Source organism: Lampetra fluviatilis, chromosome 32 (genome assembly GCF_964198595.1).
Source record: "Lampetra fluviatilis chromosome 32, kcLamFluv1.1, whole genome shotgun sequence".
Classification (NCBI taxonomy): Eukaryota; Metazoa; Chordata; class Hyperoartia; order Petromyzontiformes; family Petromyzontidae; genus Lampetra; species Lampetra fluviatilis.
This window is the reverse complement of record NC_136306.1, coordinates 2543135-2565530: the sequence shown is the minus strand read 5'-3', so window position 1 is coordinate 2565530 and position 22396 is coordinate 2543135. Positions and strand designations below refer to the sequence as shown.

General features: G+C 52.3%; 2 protein-coding genes across 4 annotated transcripts in view; both read left to right on the top strand.

The window, feature by feature from the left end:
- The window catches only part of LOC144943792 (uncharacterized), a 107411-nt gene extending 98682 nt beyond the window's left edge, over nucleotides 1-8729 (top strand). Inside the window, exon 2 of the mRNA XM_078871633.1 lies at nucleotides 8691-8729. Coding sequence (XP_078727759.1) covers nucleotides 8691-8729 — 39 coding nt within the window. The remainder of the gene's footprint in view (nucleotides 1-8690) is intronic.
- Nucleotides 8730-17169: 8440 nt separating this feature from the next.
- The window catches only part of KCND1 (potassium voltage-gated channel subfamily D member 1), a 482697-nt gene continuing 477470 nt past the window's right edge, over nucleotides 17170-22396 (top strand). For 2 of the 3 annotated variants that reach the window (XM_078871247.1, XM_078871245.1), the window contains exon 1: nucleotides 17170-19971. In XM_078871247.1, coding sequence (XP_078727373.1) covers nucleotides 18863-19971 — 1109 coding nt within the window. In that variant the 5' untranslated portion in view covers nucleotides 17170-18862. The remainder of the gene's footprint in view (nucleotides 19972-22396) is intronic. The other variant, XM_078871246.1, reaches the window with a different exon arrangement.

Sequence of the window (22396 nt, the reverse complement as noted above, 5' to 3'; positions counted from 1 at the left end):
TCTGCGTATTCTCCCCGTGGTCGAGTGGATTTTTCTCCGAGTCCTCCGATTTTCCCCGCCACATTAGAATCAACGTGCATTTAGAGTATATTTCGTTGAGCTATAATTTGTGGCCAGGTCACTTCTGAAAAAGAGCTGTCTAGCTCAATGAGCCTTACCTAATAAAATGAAAATAGTAAGTTGTAGTGGTCCAAAGATTACAATCCAATTATTTTTAAAAATTTATTTCTTGAAGTATTTTTTTCTAAGTACATCCACGGTATGTAATTTCAGCGTCTTTGTGTTTGTAGTTGGCGGAAGGCAATGTGGGCACGGTGAGAGGCGTGTGAAACACGTGGCGTCATGTAAATAATGCAACTATTCCTTTAACAAAAATAGTTCTAGTGTCCCTGTATGGAAGCTGCCCTACGAGGGGGGGGTACAGTATTGCAACTCTAAGAGCAATACGTACAGGTCCAGTAGCAAAGTGAGACGTTGCACCTGAATGTATTCGTCCTTGAATAACCATGACGCAAACGTCGAAATCTGATTTCCTGTGCATAATCAATTGTATCCCTACAGCTCAGGGATTGACCGCGTCCCAGAGTTATCAACCGAGGGAGTTGGAGCGATGAGATCAACTCGCGTGCAAGCGGTTGCTGGGTGGGATCAAGTGAAATTGTAGGATTGCGAGAAATTGGCGGTCACTTGGTGAGGCCTTCGCCCAGCAGAGGATTGGCCATGACTGATGCCATTGAGCATTCATCTCACTACATGGTGTCCACCCTTTACTGGTAGGAACCTCCTGGTTACACCAGCCCACAGGGGATTATTGTGTCCGTCGTGCAGGGAGGGGATGGGTGGGGAGGGGCTGGGTGGGGAGGGGATGGTGGGGAGGGGCTGGGTGGGGAGGGTGGGGCTGGGTGGGGAGGGGAAGGTGGGGATGGGCTGGATGGGGAGGGGCTTGGTAGGGAGGGTGGGGAAGGGCTGGGTGGGGAGGGTGGGGAGGGGCTGGGCTGGGTGGGGAGGGTGGGGCTGGGTGGGAGGGGTGGGGCTGGGTGGGGAGGGGCTGGTCACCCCGTGGTGTCCTTATAAAACTCAACGTTTAACCTACTCACGCCGGCTTGTGCCCGCCCTCACAGTCGGGCATATTTGCGGAATACACCACGCCACCGTTGACCCTGGCCATTGACCGAGCAACCCAACGTTCCTACCAGCTCCCTCCGCAGGAATGTGTTGTTGGGAGAGTAAGCCGAGTAGCATTGAACATTGCAAGCCAGTTGTGCTATTCTCACATTTGCAGTATGCATTGTTTGGAGGTCTTGAGCCAATGGTTTATTGAGTTTCATTTATTTGTTTAGCCATGAAATATTTTTTCGGAGTGTACTGCAATTAGTCCGTTTGGTCAATACCATTAATGAGTGTTTGGCATGTGGGAGAAATCCAGATTGCCCAGAGAAACCCACGGGTATGAGGTGGTGACTGCATATATTCAATACAGAAACAAACCCAACTAATTACATTTCCCATAACGCTATTACGATATCCTTGCTGCCTTATGCCCCGCGCCCTCATGCTTAGAACACCTGATATGTACTGACGGTCATCTATTCAAGTATGTGCCATGCTAAAATCTGCTTAGCTTCAAATGTAAATGTGCAATTTCATTTGCAGACGACATTGCAAGTGAATTTCGACAATTGTCTCCATTGAACAAACAATATTAACTTACTCTTTGGTTCTTTCGGTAAAGTCACGTAGGTATAAAATAAAAGAAATCAACGCAACACAAGCGTGACTTTACCAAAAGAACCAAAGAATATGGATTCCTGCAGTCACGAAAGCTTCAAATCAATATTAACTTACCACAAAGTAGTAGTGATTGTATTGACCACCAGAGGTATGATGAGCCGCCGCATTAACTCCCAAACAATGTATCACTTATAGCCTTATAACCTTGCAGTTGTGAGCCAAACACTGTTGCTGTTGCAGTGGCAGCAGTAGCACTTGGCTGGATTTGAAAACATGTTTCAATTTACTGTTATCATAAGTTCTATAACCATCGTACTCTCAGGTTTGTGACGTGAAATAGAAATGAGCTTTGAAAAGACTGGGAGATAGCAGAGCAATTACATAATGGTACGGAACTAGCCCTGCAAGACGACAGCTTCAAGTGACTACTCCCTAATGTCACTTCAATTGGCATATTTCATCAAATGAAATGTTAGCCCCTAAGAACGAGAATACACTGAAATGACTAAAAGCCATCGACTCCGTTACACCCGAGAGCCTTGCTTGGCCATTGGTGGCTGCCAGACATTCAGATTCAGTGTATCACTGATGATGGTTCAGTGTTCCGACATGAATATTATTCGTACATTGAGCCATACGGACACCTCTCCCGTACTTGAATCTTCAAAGTGACATTACATCGCGTCAAGGAGCATAAATCATCACGCGAATGCCAGTCATCCTTGCAGCAGCTTTTGGTTGCCCATCGAACAAAGACGGTCACTGCATCGCACGCTTTTAGATGCGTTTCTGCGGCCGTCTGGAATGCCCTTCCGATATTCGGAAGCCACTGGAAGCTATGCACTGTTACATCTAGATTGAAAATAATTTTTTGAGAACTGCTGTTTGTGTTTAGTTTGTTGTCCTTCCCCCGCACCTCCATTCAGCACGGTTGGCTACATGCGGTGCTGAAGAAGTTCATCATACATACGTACATAAATGGCAAATCAACTCCTTGCTGAAGGTGAACATTCCTTGTGGTACGCACAGAATGCACCTTGTATGAGGCTATGGCAGGGCTTTGTGCATGCAATTTTGCAGATAAGCCTAAGATGGCAAATGAGGGATTATGTGTGGTGGCGTGTGCTGGAAAAGCATCTGGATGAACTTGCATTCTCGTCACGTCCCGTGCCAAGCCTGAAGCCTGTACGGAGAAAATGCAGTGCCGTATTTTGGTATTCACTGCCGTGTATTTGTCCGTGTGCAATCGAGTTCGTGAAATTGCTGACATGGGGAATTGCAGGGTTGGTGAAATTTTAGGATGTCGTTTTTTATTTATTTCTTACCTACATTGTTATTATTTTCAACCATTCATTTATTTCATACACATACGAGAACATAAGAAAATTGACAAAAGTGGCAGCTTTTACAGTCACCATAATTCATACTGTATGACAATTTAAGGTTGCATTTTAGATCTCTTATGGAGGATGCCAATCACTTGTAATGCTCGTGCAGCGATCACTACACTATCCCACAAATTCATATTAATCATAATGTACAGCCTTTGCCAATCCACTGTTGGATAGAAGCTGCCTTGTGCTGCATCTGTTGTCGGGATGTTTGACCATACTTCACCGCACTGGTCAGTGGTGAATATTGCTCGCTACTGATGTTGGCCGTAGGAGGAAATAAAACTCGGGTAGTCAGGTTCGTAGCGAGGTGGACCAACCACTGCACCACCACTCCACCATAGCCTGCTCAAATATCTTCAGTCACAACATGTGCTCATGATTGCTCTTAAATAGTTTAAATAGTTATTGATCATGTTAGGTTAATGCATACTTGTCTAACAATTCCACCGGTTAGCATACGTTGACTCCACTGGGCATTTCATTTTGGCTTGTGTCGACATGGTCACGAGAAATATGATTTGTTTTAAAGTATTGGGTTCATGAGTCATAGAGCGGCCTTAATTAACTCCATATTTCTGGCAGATTAACGCAAGACCTTAGTCATAAGACCTTAGTCTATATATTACCAACATCTCACAAACTCTTGCGCATTCAGCTTAGATGGATGTGCGGTAGTGGTGTAATATGTGGCCCATTGCTTTTCTTTCAGACTGAGAATGGCAAGTCAAAAGTGGCACTACAATAATTTCGGGAAAATGTATTTTTTGTTTAGCACGTGACCTTTGTCATGTCTACATCTGCCAGCACAACTAAACTGTATTATGAAGCAATACAATATATCAGAGGTGTGGACTCGAGTCATGTGACTTGGACTCGAGTCAGACTCGAGACATGAATTTGATGACTTGCGACTCGACTTGGACTTGCATAACAATGACTTTGTCCCACCTATGAGATGTGGACTCGAGTCATGTGACTTGGACTCGAGTCAGACTCGAGTCATGAATTTGATGACTTGCGACTCGACTTGGACTTGCATAACAATGACTTTGTCCCACCTCTGCAATATATAAAAAAAGGGTTGCTGAGCACAGGCCCAAAGACCAAAATGTTAAACGGCAAGTAACAAACGGCACTTTTAAAGTTATAACATAAGTAAACATGTTCATATATTTGAGAGAGGTTATAAGGGGTTGGAAAGAGAGAGATGATGAGAGGGATTTCCAGAGTTGAGCAGTGGGAGGAAAGTAACGGAACTGGATGGTGTTGTGACCTGCAGTGTTGTGGTTGAACACAGTATGGATTAGACCAGTGGTTCTTAACCTGGGGGTGCACACAACAATTTCGCGAGATGCCCTTTCTGGGAGTGCGAGATATGTCGGATTTTTTTAGAAGGAAAATCATCGAAACACAAATTAAGCACGGGCACGTAAGCACACAACGACTTTGTTTCATCAAACCCGATGTATGTGTAGTAAGTTGCAGGAGGCTCGGACGACGTAGTTGGAGGCACACTTATTTATTAACACCAACTTATGTACAGAGACGGGGATACACAACACTTGAAGGGGTATCGGCCCCTTCACCCGTCTAACAGGGAGACCCAATGTCTAACCCGGCTAGCCTACGCCCAGGTCCTCCACTACGGAGCTAGGGGAGGCTATCTATCCCAGCCCTGGTCAAGCTGGGATCCCGGCACCCTGAGTCTCCAGACCGGCTCTTATAAGAACGTCAGTCTGGGCTCTCGGGGCCACGCCACCGGCTTTCCCTGGTCGGTCCTGACAAGGACAGCGAGCTAGGGGAGTTCCGGGGCCTACTCTAGCTGGTCTTCACTCTTCGCTGGTTAAAGCTAACACTCGACCTCGAGCCCTCTGGCTCACCACCTTTTATAGCAATCGGCCCCCAGGAGGGGCCCGTGGGGGATGCAGGTGCGGACGTCGGTGTGAGCACCTCCTCTGTGTACGGCCCTAACCACGCCCCTTGTGTTTGTTACCCATCCGTGCCCATACATCTTTACAATTACACCTCTACATCACCCCCCCCTCCGCCGTACAGCCCGCAGCCGTCCCCAGCTGCAACAAAATCACAATAAAGGTGCATCCCCCCCAAATCCGTGTGTGCCCCGCGTAATTTTAACAAGAACAACAACAATAACAACAGGAAAGAGAAAAATAACCCGACGCACCCCCCCTGAATAAATACCCCATCCCGTAAAACCAACATATATACACGTACCCAGGACGCCCCCCCCCCTTCAGCAAGGGCCCCCCAACGGCCGACCTCACAAAAGTCTGCGCGTTTTGGCGTGCGTTCTTGCGGCGGGCCCGTCACAAGGGGCAGCCCCGGCTTGCCCAGTGGCGGGTGTCGACAGTCCGGGTGTGAGAGTGTCTGGCTTCGCTGCTGAGCGACCCCTGACCCCCCCGGGAGGGGTTGGCGGTCGTGGGCACGTCACTCCTGGTGCACCTGGAGGTGGAACAGTCGGTGTCAGGTTAGGCGAAAGCAGCGAAGTCGGGGAGTCGGCGGACCCCTCACACGTTTGGCCACGCGTGTGTGTGTGAGGAACACGGGGCGGCGTAATGAACGGTTTCAACCTGGAGGGGTGCACGTACCACCGACGCTTCCCCCACTTGACGCGTACACATTGCGGCCGCAAGACTTGTATGACCTCCACGGGCCCCCACCACGGCTGTACCAGCTTCGACGAGGTCGCCAGTGGCACCTGGGGACAGTGCAACCATGCCCTGTCCCCCGGTTTCCATTGGAGCACATGTGCCCGCCCCAGCCTAAGCCTCTCATTCGCCCTTTGGCGGAGTTCAGAATTTTGCATGGCCGCTTCCCGCGCCTCCGTTAATTTCCCGATGTAAAATTTAACGTGGTCGGACAATTTCGAGTTTGCCTGATGCTCGAGAGCTTCAGCTGAGTCGCCACAGGCGGGTTAGCCTCGCGGCCATACATTAAGAAGAAAGGTGAAAATCTGGTGGCCGCATGGGGAGCCATCCTGTAGGCTTGCAAAACACCCGCAATGTGAAGGTCCCAATCAGTCTGGGATTCCGATACCTGCTGGGACAGCATGGACGTGATAGTCCGATGCAGCCGTTCCACCATCCCGTCAGTTTGCGGGTGATATGGGGAGGTTCGAATTTTCTCCGTACCCAAGAGGTCGCACACCTCGCGGAGGAGTTTCCCCGAAAATGTTTTACCCTGGTCGGTCAGAAGCCGTTCCGGAGCACCTTTGTCGAGGACGTAGCCCTGGACAAAGGCCTCCGCGACGGCTGCTGCCGACTGGTTGGCCAGGGGCCAGGCCATGGGCCATCTCGTGAAGTATTCGACCCCTGTCAATAAGTACCTATTTCCCCTGGGTGTAGCGGGAAATGGCCCGAGAATATCCAGTGCAATGAGCTCGTTAATCCGGGAAACCTTTATCGACTGCAGCGGAGGGTTGGACCCCCTCGCTGGTGGCTTCCGCTGCGCGCATTGAGTGCACGACCCCAGGAGATCCCCCACGTCCTTTGCCATGCCCGGCCAGAAGAAATCGAGCTGGAGCATGGCAAGGGTCTTGTGAGTCCCCAGATGAAGGAGCCGCTCATGCGCAGCCCACACCACTTTACCCCTCAATGCTGAAGGCACCACCAGCCGTTGGCGGCGGGATCTCACGTCCCAGTGCATTTAAAGCCCCTGGAACAACCCCCACGAGTCAACGTTCGCCGCCCCCTGACCAACCCCCCCGATGCAATGGCGCAAAGTGAGGAGGGAGGTGTCCTCCATTTGGAGGCGTCCCCACTCCGCAACGGACAACCCCAGCAAGGAATCCCTCCCTTCTTGCTCGATAGGACCCGAAGTTGAAGGCGGCGGCCACAAGGACCGAATCAGCGATCACGTTCGGAGGCCTACAACGCCCCGAACCCAAGAGGCAAGCGCACTCTGAAGTGGGTGGCAACCGCGACAGAGCGTCAGTGTTCGTGTGGCGGACGCCCTTACAATATGTGGTAACAAAATCGTAGTCTTGGAGAATCTCCAACCATCGAGACAACTGTCCCGATGGTTGTTGAATCCGCAAGGCGTACTGCAGCGCCGCATGATCTGTACGGACGGTGAAATGTCGACCGTACAGATATGGGCGGTACTGCTGAATGAAATAAACGATCGCCAATAGTTCACGACGGGTAACGCAGTACCGTTGTTCCGCCGGAAACAACACCCGACTACCGTAAGCCACCACATGCTCTACGCCACCAATGAGCTGCGACAGCACGCCCCCAATGCCCGTGTTACTTGCGTCTGTATCGAGCAAGAAGGGTTGTGAGAAATCGGGATAATTCAACGGCGGAGCCCCCACCAGGGCATCCCGGAGGGAGCGAAAAGCAGCCTCCTCTTCCGGTCCCCAACGAAACTTGACTCCCTTGGACGTCAAGGCATGCAAGGGTTTCGCGATCGTAGCGAAGTCAGCCACAAACCGTCGGTAGTACGACGCGAAGCCAATGAAACTCCTGACCTCCCCCACCGAGGTGGGAGTCGGCCAGGAGCTGACACATTTCGTTTTGGCGGAATCAGTGGATATCCCCGAGCGTCCAACAATATGACCCAAATACCGCACCGATTCGCGGAGCAAATGGCACTTCTGTGGTTTAAATTTCAAATTGGCAGCCCGCATTTTGAGGAAAACAGCACGCAACCTCTGGAGGTGTTCATCGAATGTTTTGCTAAAGACGATGACATCGTCCAAGTAAATTAAACACGAATCCCATTGCAAGCCCGCCAAGACCAGTTTTGTTAACCGCTGAAAAGTTGCCGGCGCAGAATGTAATCCCATCGGCAAGCGGTTAAATTGGAAAAGGCCGTGCGGTGTACGGAAAGCAGTCTTAGGTTTAGATTCGTCATCCAGAGGAAGCTGCCAGAATCCAGAAAGTAAATCCAGGGTGGAAAAGAATCGCGCCCCCGCCAAGGCATCAAGCGACTCATCCATTCGAGGAAGCGGGTACGCGTCGGCTACTGAAATTTTGTTTAACTGCCGAAAGTCGACACAAAACCGCAGTGAGCCGTCGTGTTTTTTCACTAAAACGATCGGTGCACCCCAAGGGCTGTTGGAAGGGGATATGATATCGGCGGCTAGAATGTCGTCAACGGCCGATTTGACATGATCCTTTTCAGCGGGACTCAACCGAAAGGGATTTTGGCGGATTGGCGCGCTGTCACCCGTGTCAATGTGGTGTCGCAGCAATTTAGTATAACCAATATCAAATTTGTGCTGACTAAAAACGTCGGCAAACTCTTTCAGGAGAACTCGCAGCCTCTCACGCTGTGAGTCGGACAGGTCCACTGATCCCGCGCAAAGTGCATCCAGCCATCCGTCATCACAGTCCGAATGCGGTCGCGATGGAGGATCGGTGCTCACCTGACCCACGAGCGGTTCCTCACAGGGTGCCGGCGACGCGTGTGCAAGCACGGTCCCTTGAGGAACCACGGCCGTTCGCGATCCCACATTAAGGACTGCAATGAAGGGGTCCCCATCCCCTTTCACCATGGTCTGAGCCGCTAGCAAATCGGGTCCATTGACCCCGGCTCGAGATGGTCCCAACAAGACCCCCCGATCCGCAACCCCCTTAGCAAACGGCCGACGCAACCTAAGAGGGACGAGCATCTGAGCTCCCGGGGGTACGCGTACAGTCCTTGCCACGAGCGCCTGCACCGTCGCAAATGCCCGACGCTCTGTGGTGGGGGAAGACAAAAACATTACACGTCGGCCCGACGGGAGTTCGATGCACCCCTGGTCGATCAATATATGGATAGGCATTTTGGCCAAGAAATCCATCCCCAACAGGCACGGAACCGCCAGCGAGGAGGAAACCAATACCGGCCCGGATAATTTGATGTCCCCAATGCAAATTTTCGCGCGGATCTGCCCAATGATGCCCAGCGAGCCCCCGTTAGCAGCATAGCATGGCACGTCAACGGGGAGCAAAGGACGGCTTTGAACGGGAAGGATGTTATACATCAAATCAGATATAATGATCGCCGATGCTCCCGTGTCAATTAAAATCTGCACCTCAACCCCATCAATGTGACCGACCACGACCGACGACCCCGCCGACGCTGCAACGACACGATGGGCGAGCTCCGAGCACTGGCCTGGTTGGAGCGCTCGCCGCATTTCAGAACACTCCGACGCAACGCCCGGCGATTTGCGAGCCCTGTTTGTTTCAGCGAGTGAGTGTGTGACAGATGTGTGCATGGGCCAAACGTGTGAGGTGCCACGACTCGCCGTATTTCTCTGCTGGAGCTTGGGTGGAGGCGGCGCGGCGTCCGGACGAGGTGTCGCTCCGCGCTGTCGAGGAGCCCGGCATCCTGAAGCCACGTGGCCCTGAAGGCCACAGTTGTAGCAGCGTGTGAGCGCCCCAGATGGCCTGGGCTGCTCCTGGCAGCTCGGTCCGTTCCGAGCCTGTGGTCCCGGAGATCTCCACTCCCCCCGCCGCTCCACCCCGCAGACCTCCTCCGATGGGAGGGTGGTAGCCGCCATGGCAACCAGCAAGGAAAACATCTCTGTGTCGTCTTGTGCCAAGACGGCGACGTCCAGCTCGTCCGCGAGTAGCAACAGCTTTTCCGCCACCATGGCGTCCACTCCCTCCTCGTCCATCCGCGGAAAAGCTGCCTTTGCCAGGGCCAGGAGAGCCGTCCGGAAAGCCAGAGGCGATTCGTTGGCGCCCCGATGGCGATCATGGAACAGCTGCCTGCAGTCCGAAGGCGGGCCGTAGACAGCGGACAGAAGCTGCAGCGCCAACTGCAGCGTGGCGCGCTTTTCTTTAGGCGCCGAGGTGAGGGTAGCCAGGGCGTCGTTGTCCAGCATCGCCGGCAGCGCGCGTAGTGCTTCGCTGTCCGTCCAATTCGCCATCTCCTGATGAGCGAGGAACCGTCTCTTGAAGCCACCCCAGTCCCCGTCCGCGCCCATAAACTCTTTGAGAGGCGGTAGTCGCTGCTGTAACACGACGTCCGTGGTCGTGGATCGCGCTCCGTCGTTCCCGGCACCCGGTACAGTGTGGGCGGGCTGCGCGTATGGCATCGCCGGTCGCTCCGTTGGCGACGCGCTGGCCGGTGTTGATGACGTCGCGGCTTCTGCTTGGCCCTCGGCGGTCACCTGACGCAGGCCGGCCCCGCCCTCTGCTCCCACTGTAGCAATGGCGGGAAATTTGACTGTGAGCCGCGTCGGGGTGGCGGGAAACGGCGCTGCGCGTCGGCCGCCGTCGTCCCGTGCAGCTTCTCCAGCCACGTGATCTCCTCCAACGTGGCGGCCGCAGCATAGAGCAGCTCCGCCAGGCGGGAGTGAGCCAGCCGAAGTCCCTCGGCCGACGCACCCCACCCTTTCTGTCGTTGCGGCGCGGGTGTACTCGGCCCCGGCTGCTCGGATCCGACTTCGGCCATCTCTGGTGCCGAGTCGGCCGAGGTGTCTTCCATCTCCGGCTCCCTGGTACGAGTCGTCCCTCGTGTGTCCATCGTTGAACGATCACTTCTGACCCCAGATGTAGTAAGTTGCAGGAGGCTCGGACGACGTAGTTGGAGGCACACTTATTTATTAACACCAACTTATGTACAGAGACGGGGATACACAACACTTGAAGGGGTATCAGCCCCTTCACCCGTCTAACAGGGAGACCCAATGTCTAACCCGACTAGCCTACGCCCAGGTCCTCCACTACGGAGCTAGGGGAGGCTATCTATCCCAGCCCTGGTCAAGCTGGGATCCCGGCACCCTGAGTCTCCAGACCGGCTCTTATAAGAACGTCAGTCTGGGCTCTCGGGGCCACGCCACCGGCTTTCCCTGGTCGGTCCTGACAAGGACAGCGAGCCAGGGGAGTTCCGGGGCCTACTCTAGCTGGTCTTCACTCTTCGCTGGTTAAAGCTAACACTCGACCTCGAGCCCTCCGGCTCACCACCTTTTATAGCAATCGGCCCCCGGGAGGGGCCCGTGGGGGATGCAGGTGCGGACGTCGGTGTGAGCACCTCCTCTGTGTACGGCCCTAACCACGCCCCTTGTGTTTGTTACCCATCCGTGCCCATACATCTTTACAATTACACCTCTACATATGTGTAATGTGAGGATATATCCGGGTCGCTGACGGATCACAACTCGTCAAGATGATTGGCTCTGCTGGTCCTGGTCCATAGCCAATGGGGGGAAGCCTAGGGGCGTGGCCCTGACGTAACGGGAAGGTGACATCTGTAAGTAGAGGATTGGTTCTGCTGGCTTTAGCCACAGCCAATGGGGAGACGAGTCAGGGGCGTGGTCCCGGGAGCCTACGATGGAGTCTAGAAGATTCCATAGAGGCTAACCAGGATTGGTGGAAAGGTACCACGTGACCCGGGTATTAAATAGGGGTGGAGACGAACAACACGTGGTCAGAATTGGAACGAACGGAGGGAGAGGCCACGCGAGAGCGGGGGTCCAGGCAGCCAGTCCAGGCAGCCACGTGGCTGCGCGCGTCTCTCTCTCTCTATCCCTCTCATGCTGTCTGTCAGCAGCGTGAAGGAGTGTTGTAAAGAAAGACAAATAAAGACCGGATTCCAGAAGTCGCTTCCACGACCTTTACTACATATGTATTACCATTATACGTAAGAATATAGGTTTTTCCCTTTTTTTCTGGCAACAAAACTGAAACCTTTATACAAGGAATCATGTCTGCCTTAACCACAATACTTGTGGTCAAAATGCAAACAAAAAACACACTCTGATAATATATGCATTGTCCTTGAAACTGATTGGTCCACACCAGAGACGGATTTCTTTTGAGCCTGGTCTCAATTGGTACTAGAGTGTGTTTTTTGTTTGCATTTTGACCGCAAGTATTGTGATTAATGCAGACATGATTCCTCGTAAAAAGGTTTAAGTTTTGTTGCCAGAAAAAAAGGGGAAAACCCCTATTCTTATATATTGGTACTGGCAAAGGAGGTCTAATGATGTAAACATTATAAATGTTTTAACGATCGGGAAACAAAGGGGTGCAAAGCTGCAGTAAAGGGTAAGAACCACTGGATTAGATAAAGCAGTCGATCCCGTACATGGATAGAGAAATTAACGTAGGAAAACGAAAGCGACGCTATTCCACACTAATTAATAATCTGTAATTGCCCAAGGTTAAAAACACATCAGTGTCGAAAGGTAGCCAATGAGGGCTCCATTGGCCAAACTGCCGCAAGGAAATAGTTGAAGCACCAAAAACACGAAGCATTAATATTTTATTGTAACCAGGTGAGAAGCGGTTAAGATGAATGTTGCTAAGACGGGTCGTCTAACCGTTGTTGTGGGTAAAGCCCAAAAGTGTTCAATTGATGAACGATGCAGCCGCATAGTGATCTGCAGAAGAGCTGATAGGAGCAAATTGGTTACTTTGCTGTCCAGAAGGAAGTTTAACATATGTGCACACGTACTTTGCTGTAACAGCAAAGTATGTCTGTATACATGTTGAACTTCTGTTGCACCGTACGGAGCCAATGCTGCTAATCGGAGGTGCGGGAATACAGCAAAGTCAAGGTGTCTCCTTGCTCAGTATCTCCAATGGAGTTCTCCGACCCAGCAGGGGAAATTCCACGTTCCCGTGGCCGAGGTCAGTCTCTCATTCTGAACGACCACCGTTGACTTCCTATAAAGCGGTACTCATTGTATCGACCCTGGAGGGAAAGTTTGCGTGTCTATGGAAATGCACAGACACTCGCATATACTGCACTGGACAAGGGTTATCTTGTATGCTGGGCGTAACAAAATAGTGCATTTTATTCACATGAGTATTGGGAAGTGCTTCTATTCAACTGGCGATCCTGCGCCAGTGGGAGAAGTTCCAAATTCCCACGGAGGGTTTCTGCCACTGCGTTGGACTCGTGTCGGTTACCCATTAAGAGCGGTATTTATTTTACCGACCCTAAAATAATGATGGGCTGAGCTACCGTTGACTTGGGACCAGGATATGTACTGGCATTTCTGGCACTGTCCGTCGAGTTGTCTGACATCAGCACCTGGTGAGTAAAGTGTATTCTTTGATGAATAGCAATCACATCGTCGTTAATATAAATCAATCAAACTTCATCATTCAGCTTGTTTTTTTTACAATTAATGGTTATTTTAGCGAGTCTGGTAAATTACTTCGAGAAACGTCTGCTATATAGCCTAAAGGTGAATAATCACAGCCCTTTACCAATCCATATGCTGTATGCATGCTGCACTTCTTTCGCACCGTACATAGGCAGCCATGCTAATCGGAGGTGCATAACTCCATTGGCGTCCTAATATGGGAAGGAAGATCGTTCCAGACGGCCGCAGAAGCGCATCTGAAAGCGTGCGATGCAGTGACCGTCTTTGTTCGATGGTTAGTCAAACGATGCTGCGAGGATGACCGGAGTTTGCATGATCGTTTTTTGCTGGATGAAGGCGTCCCCATGCCGTGTCGTTAATCGGTGTTTGTTTGACCATACTTCACCACACTGGTCACACTCGCCTCTATTGCTGGCAGTGGACATAAATATAATTCAGGTGGCCGGGTTCAAGCCCGATGCGTGAATCACTACGCCACCACTCCTGTATTAATTAGATTTGTGTTTTGTAATTAAAAGTATCAATTACTAATGCAGCATCATTGGCATTATTCCTGACATTTAAATACATTCCAATTGGCCTATTCAGTTCAACAAATGATTTGAAATAAAGCCGTGCATTTATTATTATTATACGACTCTTTTAAGACGCGTTAATTATGCTCCATTCTTGATTAAATCTTACTCCTGACATGCGATGACACTGTTTTAAAGGTTTAATCGTGCAAAGGTACACATTATGTATAGTCTGTAACATGCAGCAGTACGTATCATTTTATCAGCCACGCTCAATCCACTGCTGAATGGAGGCTTTCCCTGCACACGAACTGATGCCATCGCTCGATCCGCTCCTCCGGTTCGCGCGGTTGGCTGCGTACGTTTCGAAAGAAAAGAAAAAACATGCATACAAAGACAAAGATTCCCCCGTATAGCCTTAACATACTGTTGTGGCAAGTGCTGTTAGCGAGTAGCACCTTTGAAGAACATACACATTTAGATGTCCCACGACCACACTCGCACTGCATCTCTTTCATGTTTCAGTAGCTGCACTGTTATTGTGCCACGGTTAAATATCATTCGGCCCAGCCGACTTACGCTCATGTTAATTTATAGCTTGACAATTCATCAACGGCAGTGGACTATTTTCGATGCCTCATGCGGCGCTGTTTTTTTTGCTCCCAATTTCTATTTGCCCCCATTATTGCGAAACATTTTTTTTGCCTTTGAGTAACCCGGCTCTCTTCCAAATGAGACTCATCACTGGCCTTTCGAGATTCACTCCACCTGCTTGAGGCGAAATAAACTTGAAAAACTTGGTGAGGAGTCCTGACATTGAACTTAGCGCCACCCAGTGGCTGCGATTAATGCAATAAAATGTTGAGTTGGACGAACGGGAAGTGTGTGCGGTGTGTGTGTCCCTGATGCTTTTATACTGCGAGTGGGAGCGGTGGTGCAGCGGTTAGCGCGCTGCGCTACGAACCAGAAGTTCGATTCCCGCGCACGGCCCAAAAACAAGTGGCGATTATCTGCACCGGTCCTGGACCTCCCCGAGGTCGATTCAGACTAAAATGAGTACCTGGTGCGGTGTGTTAACATCACCACTGGGAAGATAAAGGCGGTCGGGGGTGGTGTTGGCCATCCACCCCCTCGTGTGCCGTGTCGGTCTTCACAGGTGCTCGCGAACAGCACTTGCCTCACAACAGTGTGTTCAGGCTATACAGGGGATCTTTGTCTTACCGGGGTAATTCCCATAACATCACCTTTCATCTACTTCATACGCTCCGTGCGCGTGTGTAGAATACGGGACTGTTGTTGATGCTTGGTAGATATGAGACGTGCGGTGAAACGCGCAAGATGCGTATGCGATGCGCAGACAACAACTGCCTGGATCCTGCAGCAACATCTATAAGAGGGATTTTTTCGTTTTAAGACGCATTTATATTTATGCATATAACCCCAAACCGTCCCCCTGTGTTATGGACAATATTGGCGGCGAAAGCCTCCGAGTAAAATGTATCTCTTCAAGTAACAGGCGAAGCCGTGCTATTGGTCACGTCGCGTTGTGGTGACCAATGGTCAGGAACAGTGGACTGGAGTGGCAGGCGCGCTTCCGATTATCACGGTTGGCTACGTAGGGTGCGAAAGAAGTTCGACATACAGTAACATACGTACAGAGGAGAATGGAAATCGTCTCGATAGCACACGTCCACGGAGGAGATGGAGCGATGAAAACAGGACCCTCTGCAGGCACTTGACTGGATCTTTTCTTTTACATCACAGACAGGCCTTCATCCAGCCGTAGATCGAGCATAGCTGCTGGTGGTGGTGCACTGCAATATTGATAATGATCGATCATGACGGCGTGGTTTGTGCTCGTGTATGATGGCATGAGCGGAGTGTCGCGGCGCTGGTGTGGGAAGTGTAATCGCGCGCGCCAGGTGGCGCTGTGATGGGGCCACTCGGCTCATCATTTGGGAAGATTCATTTGCGAGTTCCAGGACCAAGGCTCGGCCCGTCGTTCTCCTCGGGATAGATACCAAAAAAAAGTACCAATTTCGCGGGAAAGTCAACGGCCCTCGTTCTATGGATTGACTGGCCCCGCCGTTGGAACGTGGAACTTCCTACGATAACTCGGCGTCATCAAATGGACCGAATAAACGAGTGGCTTGCCCGCGCCGCAGTGCTCGTTTAGAGATGGGTTTATTGTTGTTTGTTGAGGCCCTTTAGACTTGGTCGCGGATTCCACGACGAGACGCGCGTGAAACTATGGAATAAAAAAAAGAACCTTCTCCCCAAATAAACCGGCCTCAAATGCGTAACACGACCCCCACTTCTTCCTGTCGCCAATCCGCGAGCACCGCTCTGTTGACTCCCTCGGCCCCGTGGATGATTTGGATAATGACGACGGATGACTTGGCCTCCCGCAGGATTACGCCGGCGGCGATGATTGTTCGCTTATTATTAATGTCGAGCGTGTGGGACGCGGGGGATCTCGAACAAAACAAAAAAAGGGGCGTCCGTTGTGTCTTTTGCAAGGCTCAAGCTGTCGCTGGAATTGTGCCGTTAGTTTATCCCGTGGCCTAACCTGTTGAACTCCCTTGCCCACTCATCCGTGTCGTATTGTACCGTCGTGTTATCAGCCGGTTCAAGGTTAAATTCCTGCGTATTATGTGTGTTGTTTTTGTGGTGTGGAATGGGAGCTTTGTGTGGCTAGGCATGCATCTGGTTGGGTTGGCTCAATTCGCAATCGGCGGCTTCCCAGTTCAAATCCGTGGATGGGGTTTTACTCGGCCCCCATCATCGCTCCGTGGTCGATACAGTCGGTACCAATTTGTATGAACGTTAATAGCGGTTATCCTTGGAATATACTCACCTCCGTCATAGGAATGTGGAATTCCCACCACTGGTTCAGGGCTGTAAACCGCCGATGGCCACCACTACCACCACAGAATCAAAGACAGCGCTTTGCAAATCTTGGAAGCTGCACTGGAAAAAAAAATCCCTATCACCCAAGAAAATTAGTCTTAAACATTGGTAAATTCCACATTCCAACGGTGAGGCCCGTTGGTTCCACGAGACGAGAATCGTTGCTTTGCCACGCATTTGGGCCGATGCCTGACGGGGAGAGTCGATCGACGGAGCCAATCCCCAATCAGGACTCGAACTCGCAATTGTCCGATTGGGATTCAGGCTTTCTCACCGCAGCGCCACCAATCCATATTCACATTCATTAAGTGTCTGCAAACATACAGGCTATAATATAAACCACAGACGGTGTTAAAAAAAGAGGTGAGTTAAAAGAGGGAGAAAAAAAACCACATTGATATGAAACGACTGTCACAACACACGATATGCGCTCTAGCAGCAGCTCGGGGTCCCGTACTGACGAGCCAGAGCAGTCTCCCCTCCTACCACCCTCTCTCCCTCCCTCCCCCGAGCCCACCCGTGCAGCCACCCACCCACCCAGCAGCAGCATCAACCGATGCAGCTCGCATCAGCAGCAGCACAGCGGAATGAGCGCGCACGGCGCATCTTAATCACCTCGGCTAGCCGGGTCCGCCCGCCAGCTCCGCCCGCCCGCCCGCCCGCTCGCTCCCCGCGTTCACGTGCACGCATTGTGCCTCCCGTGCGCGCGCGCGCACACACGCACGTCCACGGCAACCCGCGTGCATCATTGAAGACGCGGAGGAGAGCGCGAGCGAGAGAGTGAGGGGGACACGGAGAGAGAGGGGGCAAGGGACGAGCGAGAGAGAGGGCTCCGTAAGGCGCCGACTCGCTCGCATCTGTTCAACCCGTCTCGTGTGGCTATCGTTTTTCTTTTCTCTCTCTCTGCTGCAGACGGATTTGGCGAAGGTTAGAAAGTGCAACAGCGCATAGAGGAGTCGGTGGGGGTGGCTCGCATTGCCTCTCTTTTCCTCCCGTGTCTGCCCGACTCTCCCTTCGCTCGCCGCTGCAAGCGCTCCCGCGCAGTACACGCTGCGTGCGTGCGTCTGTGCGCGCGTGTGAACACACACACACACACTCAGGCGCGCCACCACGCACACACAACAACAACAACATTCGCTCCCTCTCCGGTCGCTCGCCGAAAGTGGTGGGGGGGGGGGCATTCCGGTGATGCTGCCCTAAGATAATAAGAGGTGAGCTCCGGCTATTCGGTTGTGGCAGAGAGTGAGTGCAGGACGCGTCGTGCGACCCACCAAGTCCCGGTGCTGTCCCCTCCGTCTCTGACCCCCCCCCCCCGCTTGACCGCTTCGCCGTCTTTTTTTCTGCGCGTGTGTGTGGGGGTATCTCTTGCGGACCAAAATAAGTGGTTCTTGCCGCAGCAAAATCAGTGTGGTGTACCCTACCGCGCCTTACGGCCAGACAAGACCCCCTTGCATCGCGCCGTCGGGAAAAGCGAGCGGCATCGTCTGCGCTTCGCAGAGCAGCAGCAGCAGCGGCGGCGGCAGCGGCAGCAGTTGTCTGGCGGGTGAAAGCTGGCGGGATTATGCGCCGCACCTCGCCTCGGTCGTCACATTGACGCCTCCAGACATCCCATCCCCGCGCTCACTCACAGCCGGCGGCGGCGGTGGTGTGCACCACCCCGAAGCGCAGCGTCTATCGGGAACGTGCCTAGCGGTGGTGGTGGTGGCGGCTCGCCGCGCGTGTCCGGGCTGCGCGCACCGTGCGCTTTCTCGCCGTTACCACCGTGAACTGGACTTTTGCCGTCGCTGCTCGTGAATGACAACACCGTGAATTGAGTTTGCGCAGGCAGTAGCAGCGGCGACCACGAATAAGAAGACGACTGAACGAAGCAAGGAGAGGGAGAGAGAAATCGGGCAGCGTGATCGCGTCTGGGACATTACCGCACACACACAGACAACCGACTCCCACCGCACTGAGTGAGCGATTCGGCGAGCCAGTTGCACCGCCGCTCACTTCACGACTCTTCCGGATGTTCTGATTTGCGCTCCGACAAGTCAGCTGCTATTGCTGCCGCTCTTCTTCGCGTCTCTGCATCGCTCTCCAGACTCTGGTCCCTCGCTTACCTCTCCTTTCACATCTTGTACCCCCCCTCCACCACCGCCCGCACCCCCTGGGGCTTCCGCTCCCGAGAACCTAACCCCTGGTCACCCCGTGGACTCCCGCCGCCGACTTTGACCGCCACTCTCAATCGCTCGGAGATGGCAGCCGGGGTGGCAGCGTGGCTCCCGTTCGCCCGGGCGGCGGCCATCGGGTGGATGCCCGTGGCCACCAGCCCCATGCCCCCGGCTCCGCGCGAGAAGAAGCACCAGGACGAGCTGATGGTGCTCAACGTGAGCGGCCGCCGCTTCCAGACGTGGCGCAACACCATGGAACGGTACCCGGACACCCTGCTAGGCAGCAGCGAGCGCGAGTTCTTCTTCAACGAGGACACCAAGGAGTACTTCTTCGACCGCGACCCGGAGACGTTCAGGCACATCCTGAACTTCTACCGCACGGGCAAGCTGCACTACCCGAGGCACGAGTGCATCATGGCCTACGACGAGGAGCTCGCCTTCTTCGGCATCATCCCCGAGATCATCGGCGACTGCTGCTACGAGGAGTACAAGGACAGGAAGCGAGAGAACCAGGAGAGGATCCAGGACGACATCGACTCGGAGATCAATCCGGACAGCCTGCTGCCGAGGACCAACTCCCGAGAGCGCATGTGGCGCGCCTTCGAGAACCCGCACACGAGCACCCTGGCGCTCGTCTTCTACTACGTGACGGGCTTCTTCATCGCCGTGTCGGTGATCGCCAACGTGGTGGAGACGGTGCCGTGCGGCGCCATGCCGGGCACGGTGCGCGACCTGCCGTGCGGGGAGCGATACGCGCTCGCCTTCTTCTGCCTCGACACGGCGTGCGTCATGATATTCACCGTCGAGTACCTGCTACGCCTCTACGCCGCGCCCAGCCGCTACAAGTTTATACGGAGCGTCATGAGCATCATCGACGTGGTGGCCATCATGCCCTACTACATCGGCCTCGTCATGACCGACAACGAGGACGTAAGCGGCGCCTTTGTGACGCTGCGCGTCTTCCGAGTTTTCCGCATCTTCAAATTCTCGAGGCACTCGCAGGGGCTGCGCATCCTGGGCTACACCCTCAAGAGCTGCGCCTCCGAGCTCGGTTTCCTGCTCTTCTCGCTCACGATGGCCATCATCATCTTCGCCACGGTCATGTTCTACGCCGAGAAGGGCTCCTCCGCCAGCAAGTTCACGAGCATCCCGGCCGCCTTCTGGTACACCATCGTCACCATGACGACCCTGGGGTGAGTGAGACGAATGCGTCAGACAGCACCCGCAAGGACCCCCACACACAACCAGCGAGGTTTCGTGTCTGTCTGCGTGTGGGTTTGGGTGCTCGCTACATAGCACTTGCCCCGACAGTCTGTTGAGACTATACGGTGGGGAGGGGGATCTTTGTCTTGGTGTGTGTGTATGTCTGTGTGCACAAGCACGTCTGCTGTGTCACACTGTGGGCCACAGGAAAAGTTGGCGCGCCTCGAAGAGAAACAACTTCAATAGTTACCAGTTCCCTGAGCTGGCCCATAATAAACACGCGAGTTTGCGATCTGTTGTTATACCACATAAAAATCATAAATGTTCTAGATTCTCAACAAAACTAACACGTTTCTTTAACTCAGCTGGTTACAAGTTGAATGTCTGGTACCAATGATTATGCCAAGCTGATTAGCCCAACCTGTAAGACCCCCATGTGTGCACGAATTGTAAAATGCGATCTTCATTGGCTGGGTCTTCGCGGATTGTCTTTAAAGTTTAATGAGAACCGTCACGTGTGATTACCCCGTGCAAATGCACAATCTTGAAATACAATGCATACCCCCCCCCCCCCACTCTTTATATGCAATTACTGCACACCGGAACAACTTGATTGGAAGCATGGTGAGCGCGTGCGTCAACGTGGCCGCGAAGTGAGCACAGCCGATGGCTGCAGTCAATCGAGCAGGGCTGTCTGATGCCCGGCCGTGTAAAATATAGTTGCCCTGCTTACACGTATTCTCTCTCTCATACACACACAGACTGCATACGAACAGTAATGTCATATGTCCATCAAGGTACAATCTTTCGTTATTACGGATGTATTCGCGCGTCGATGATGTTGGTGATGCACGTTGATATATTCATCACGTGTTCAAGACGCGCACGCGCGCCGGCTGCTGCTGCTGCTGATGATTGTTGCTGATCGTCGACTGTGAGGTCACGCACGCGCGTGCTAAATCGAACCCCGCCCGAGTTTTGCGGAGTCATTCCACCTTCGCCTGATCGCCCGTTTGGGTGTAAGCGAACCATAGAGCGCGGTTCAGCATGGAAAACCCGCTTTACAATTCACTCACCTGGTGGTGAACGTTCATTAAGCGCGGGGGGGTGTGGAGGGTTTTTGTGGCACCATCACTCTGGTGATTTCACGTGTTATGAATTAATAATACAGCTGCGAATACTACCCCTAACACATATTTGTACTTCCCACCGGCAGAGCGCCCCCCCCACCCCCCGTGACCCTCATGCTTCTCATCTTCATCCCATTAGCCGCCTTCCATTCATTCCCGGCTCTGCGTTAATCGATAGCCATTTCAAATGCCACGTCTAATATTATTAGCTGCCTATCATTGGCTTGTTTCTTTTTTTTTAATTCTCCCCCCCCCCCTCACTCCTTTTCATCCTTTTGCTGTTTAAATATTCCATTCATTCAATTCGATGCAACGTGAGATGGGGGCGGGTGGCTTTTTGTTATTGTTGTTGTTGTTGTCTGCCTTTGCTGCATTTTCGATTATTGTTTTTTTTGCTCATCCGAGTGGGTGAGTCGCATTCCACCGACTTACCGCGCCTCTCAAGGCTCACAAAGACGCATTCGCATCGTATCAGGGAATGTCGTATGTAGAGCAGAGCAATTACCGCCAAGGACGAATCCAACTGCTGAGTGTATTGCAGGCAGCCGCACTGCACGCACTGACACGCATCGCGTGCGCTATGATCCGTACGCGATGCACATCAACCCACTGTTATGTAGAGGAGGCTTGTTGGTGTTGTTGATCTGTACACACATCGGAGTATCTATCAAACAATATACACGTGTATGTAAAACCCAACCCCATGGTGTGTCTGTACATTCAGCCCATATAAAATATCAAGTCTAGGGCATATGTCAAGAGCATATGGAACGTCCTGTTGATAACACATGCACTCGATTCTATACACACACACAATGGATGTATGCATATCTGTATACGTGTAGGGAATGATACAGAAGGCTGGATAATATATTGCAGCATATGCACCACTGAGAAACTGTCCGTTACTGTGAAACTGCATGTGCATTTTTGTCTGTGATATAGCATATGCCAAGCAGCCTATGTAAGCAAGGGGGAACGACACAATTGACGCGTGGCCAATAAAATATACGTGAATGAGGGTTATGCCGCACGGAATATCGGATTGGGCTAAATACGGTAATGGGCAATGGGGAAACGCATAAAAGTGTCCACGGCAAGTTTAACTGGAAGGTTGTCTTCAGATTAAATGATGGCTCTCGCTAATCAAAAGAGAGAGGTCTCCTGGCATCCATCCTCGCAACATGCCTGACATCGGTGTGCACCGTGGAATGCTTTGGGTGATGGTTTTTTTTTTAAGCCAAACATGTTTTTTTTCACAAAGGGAATTTTGCAAAGACATTGC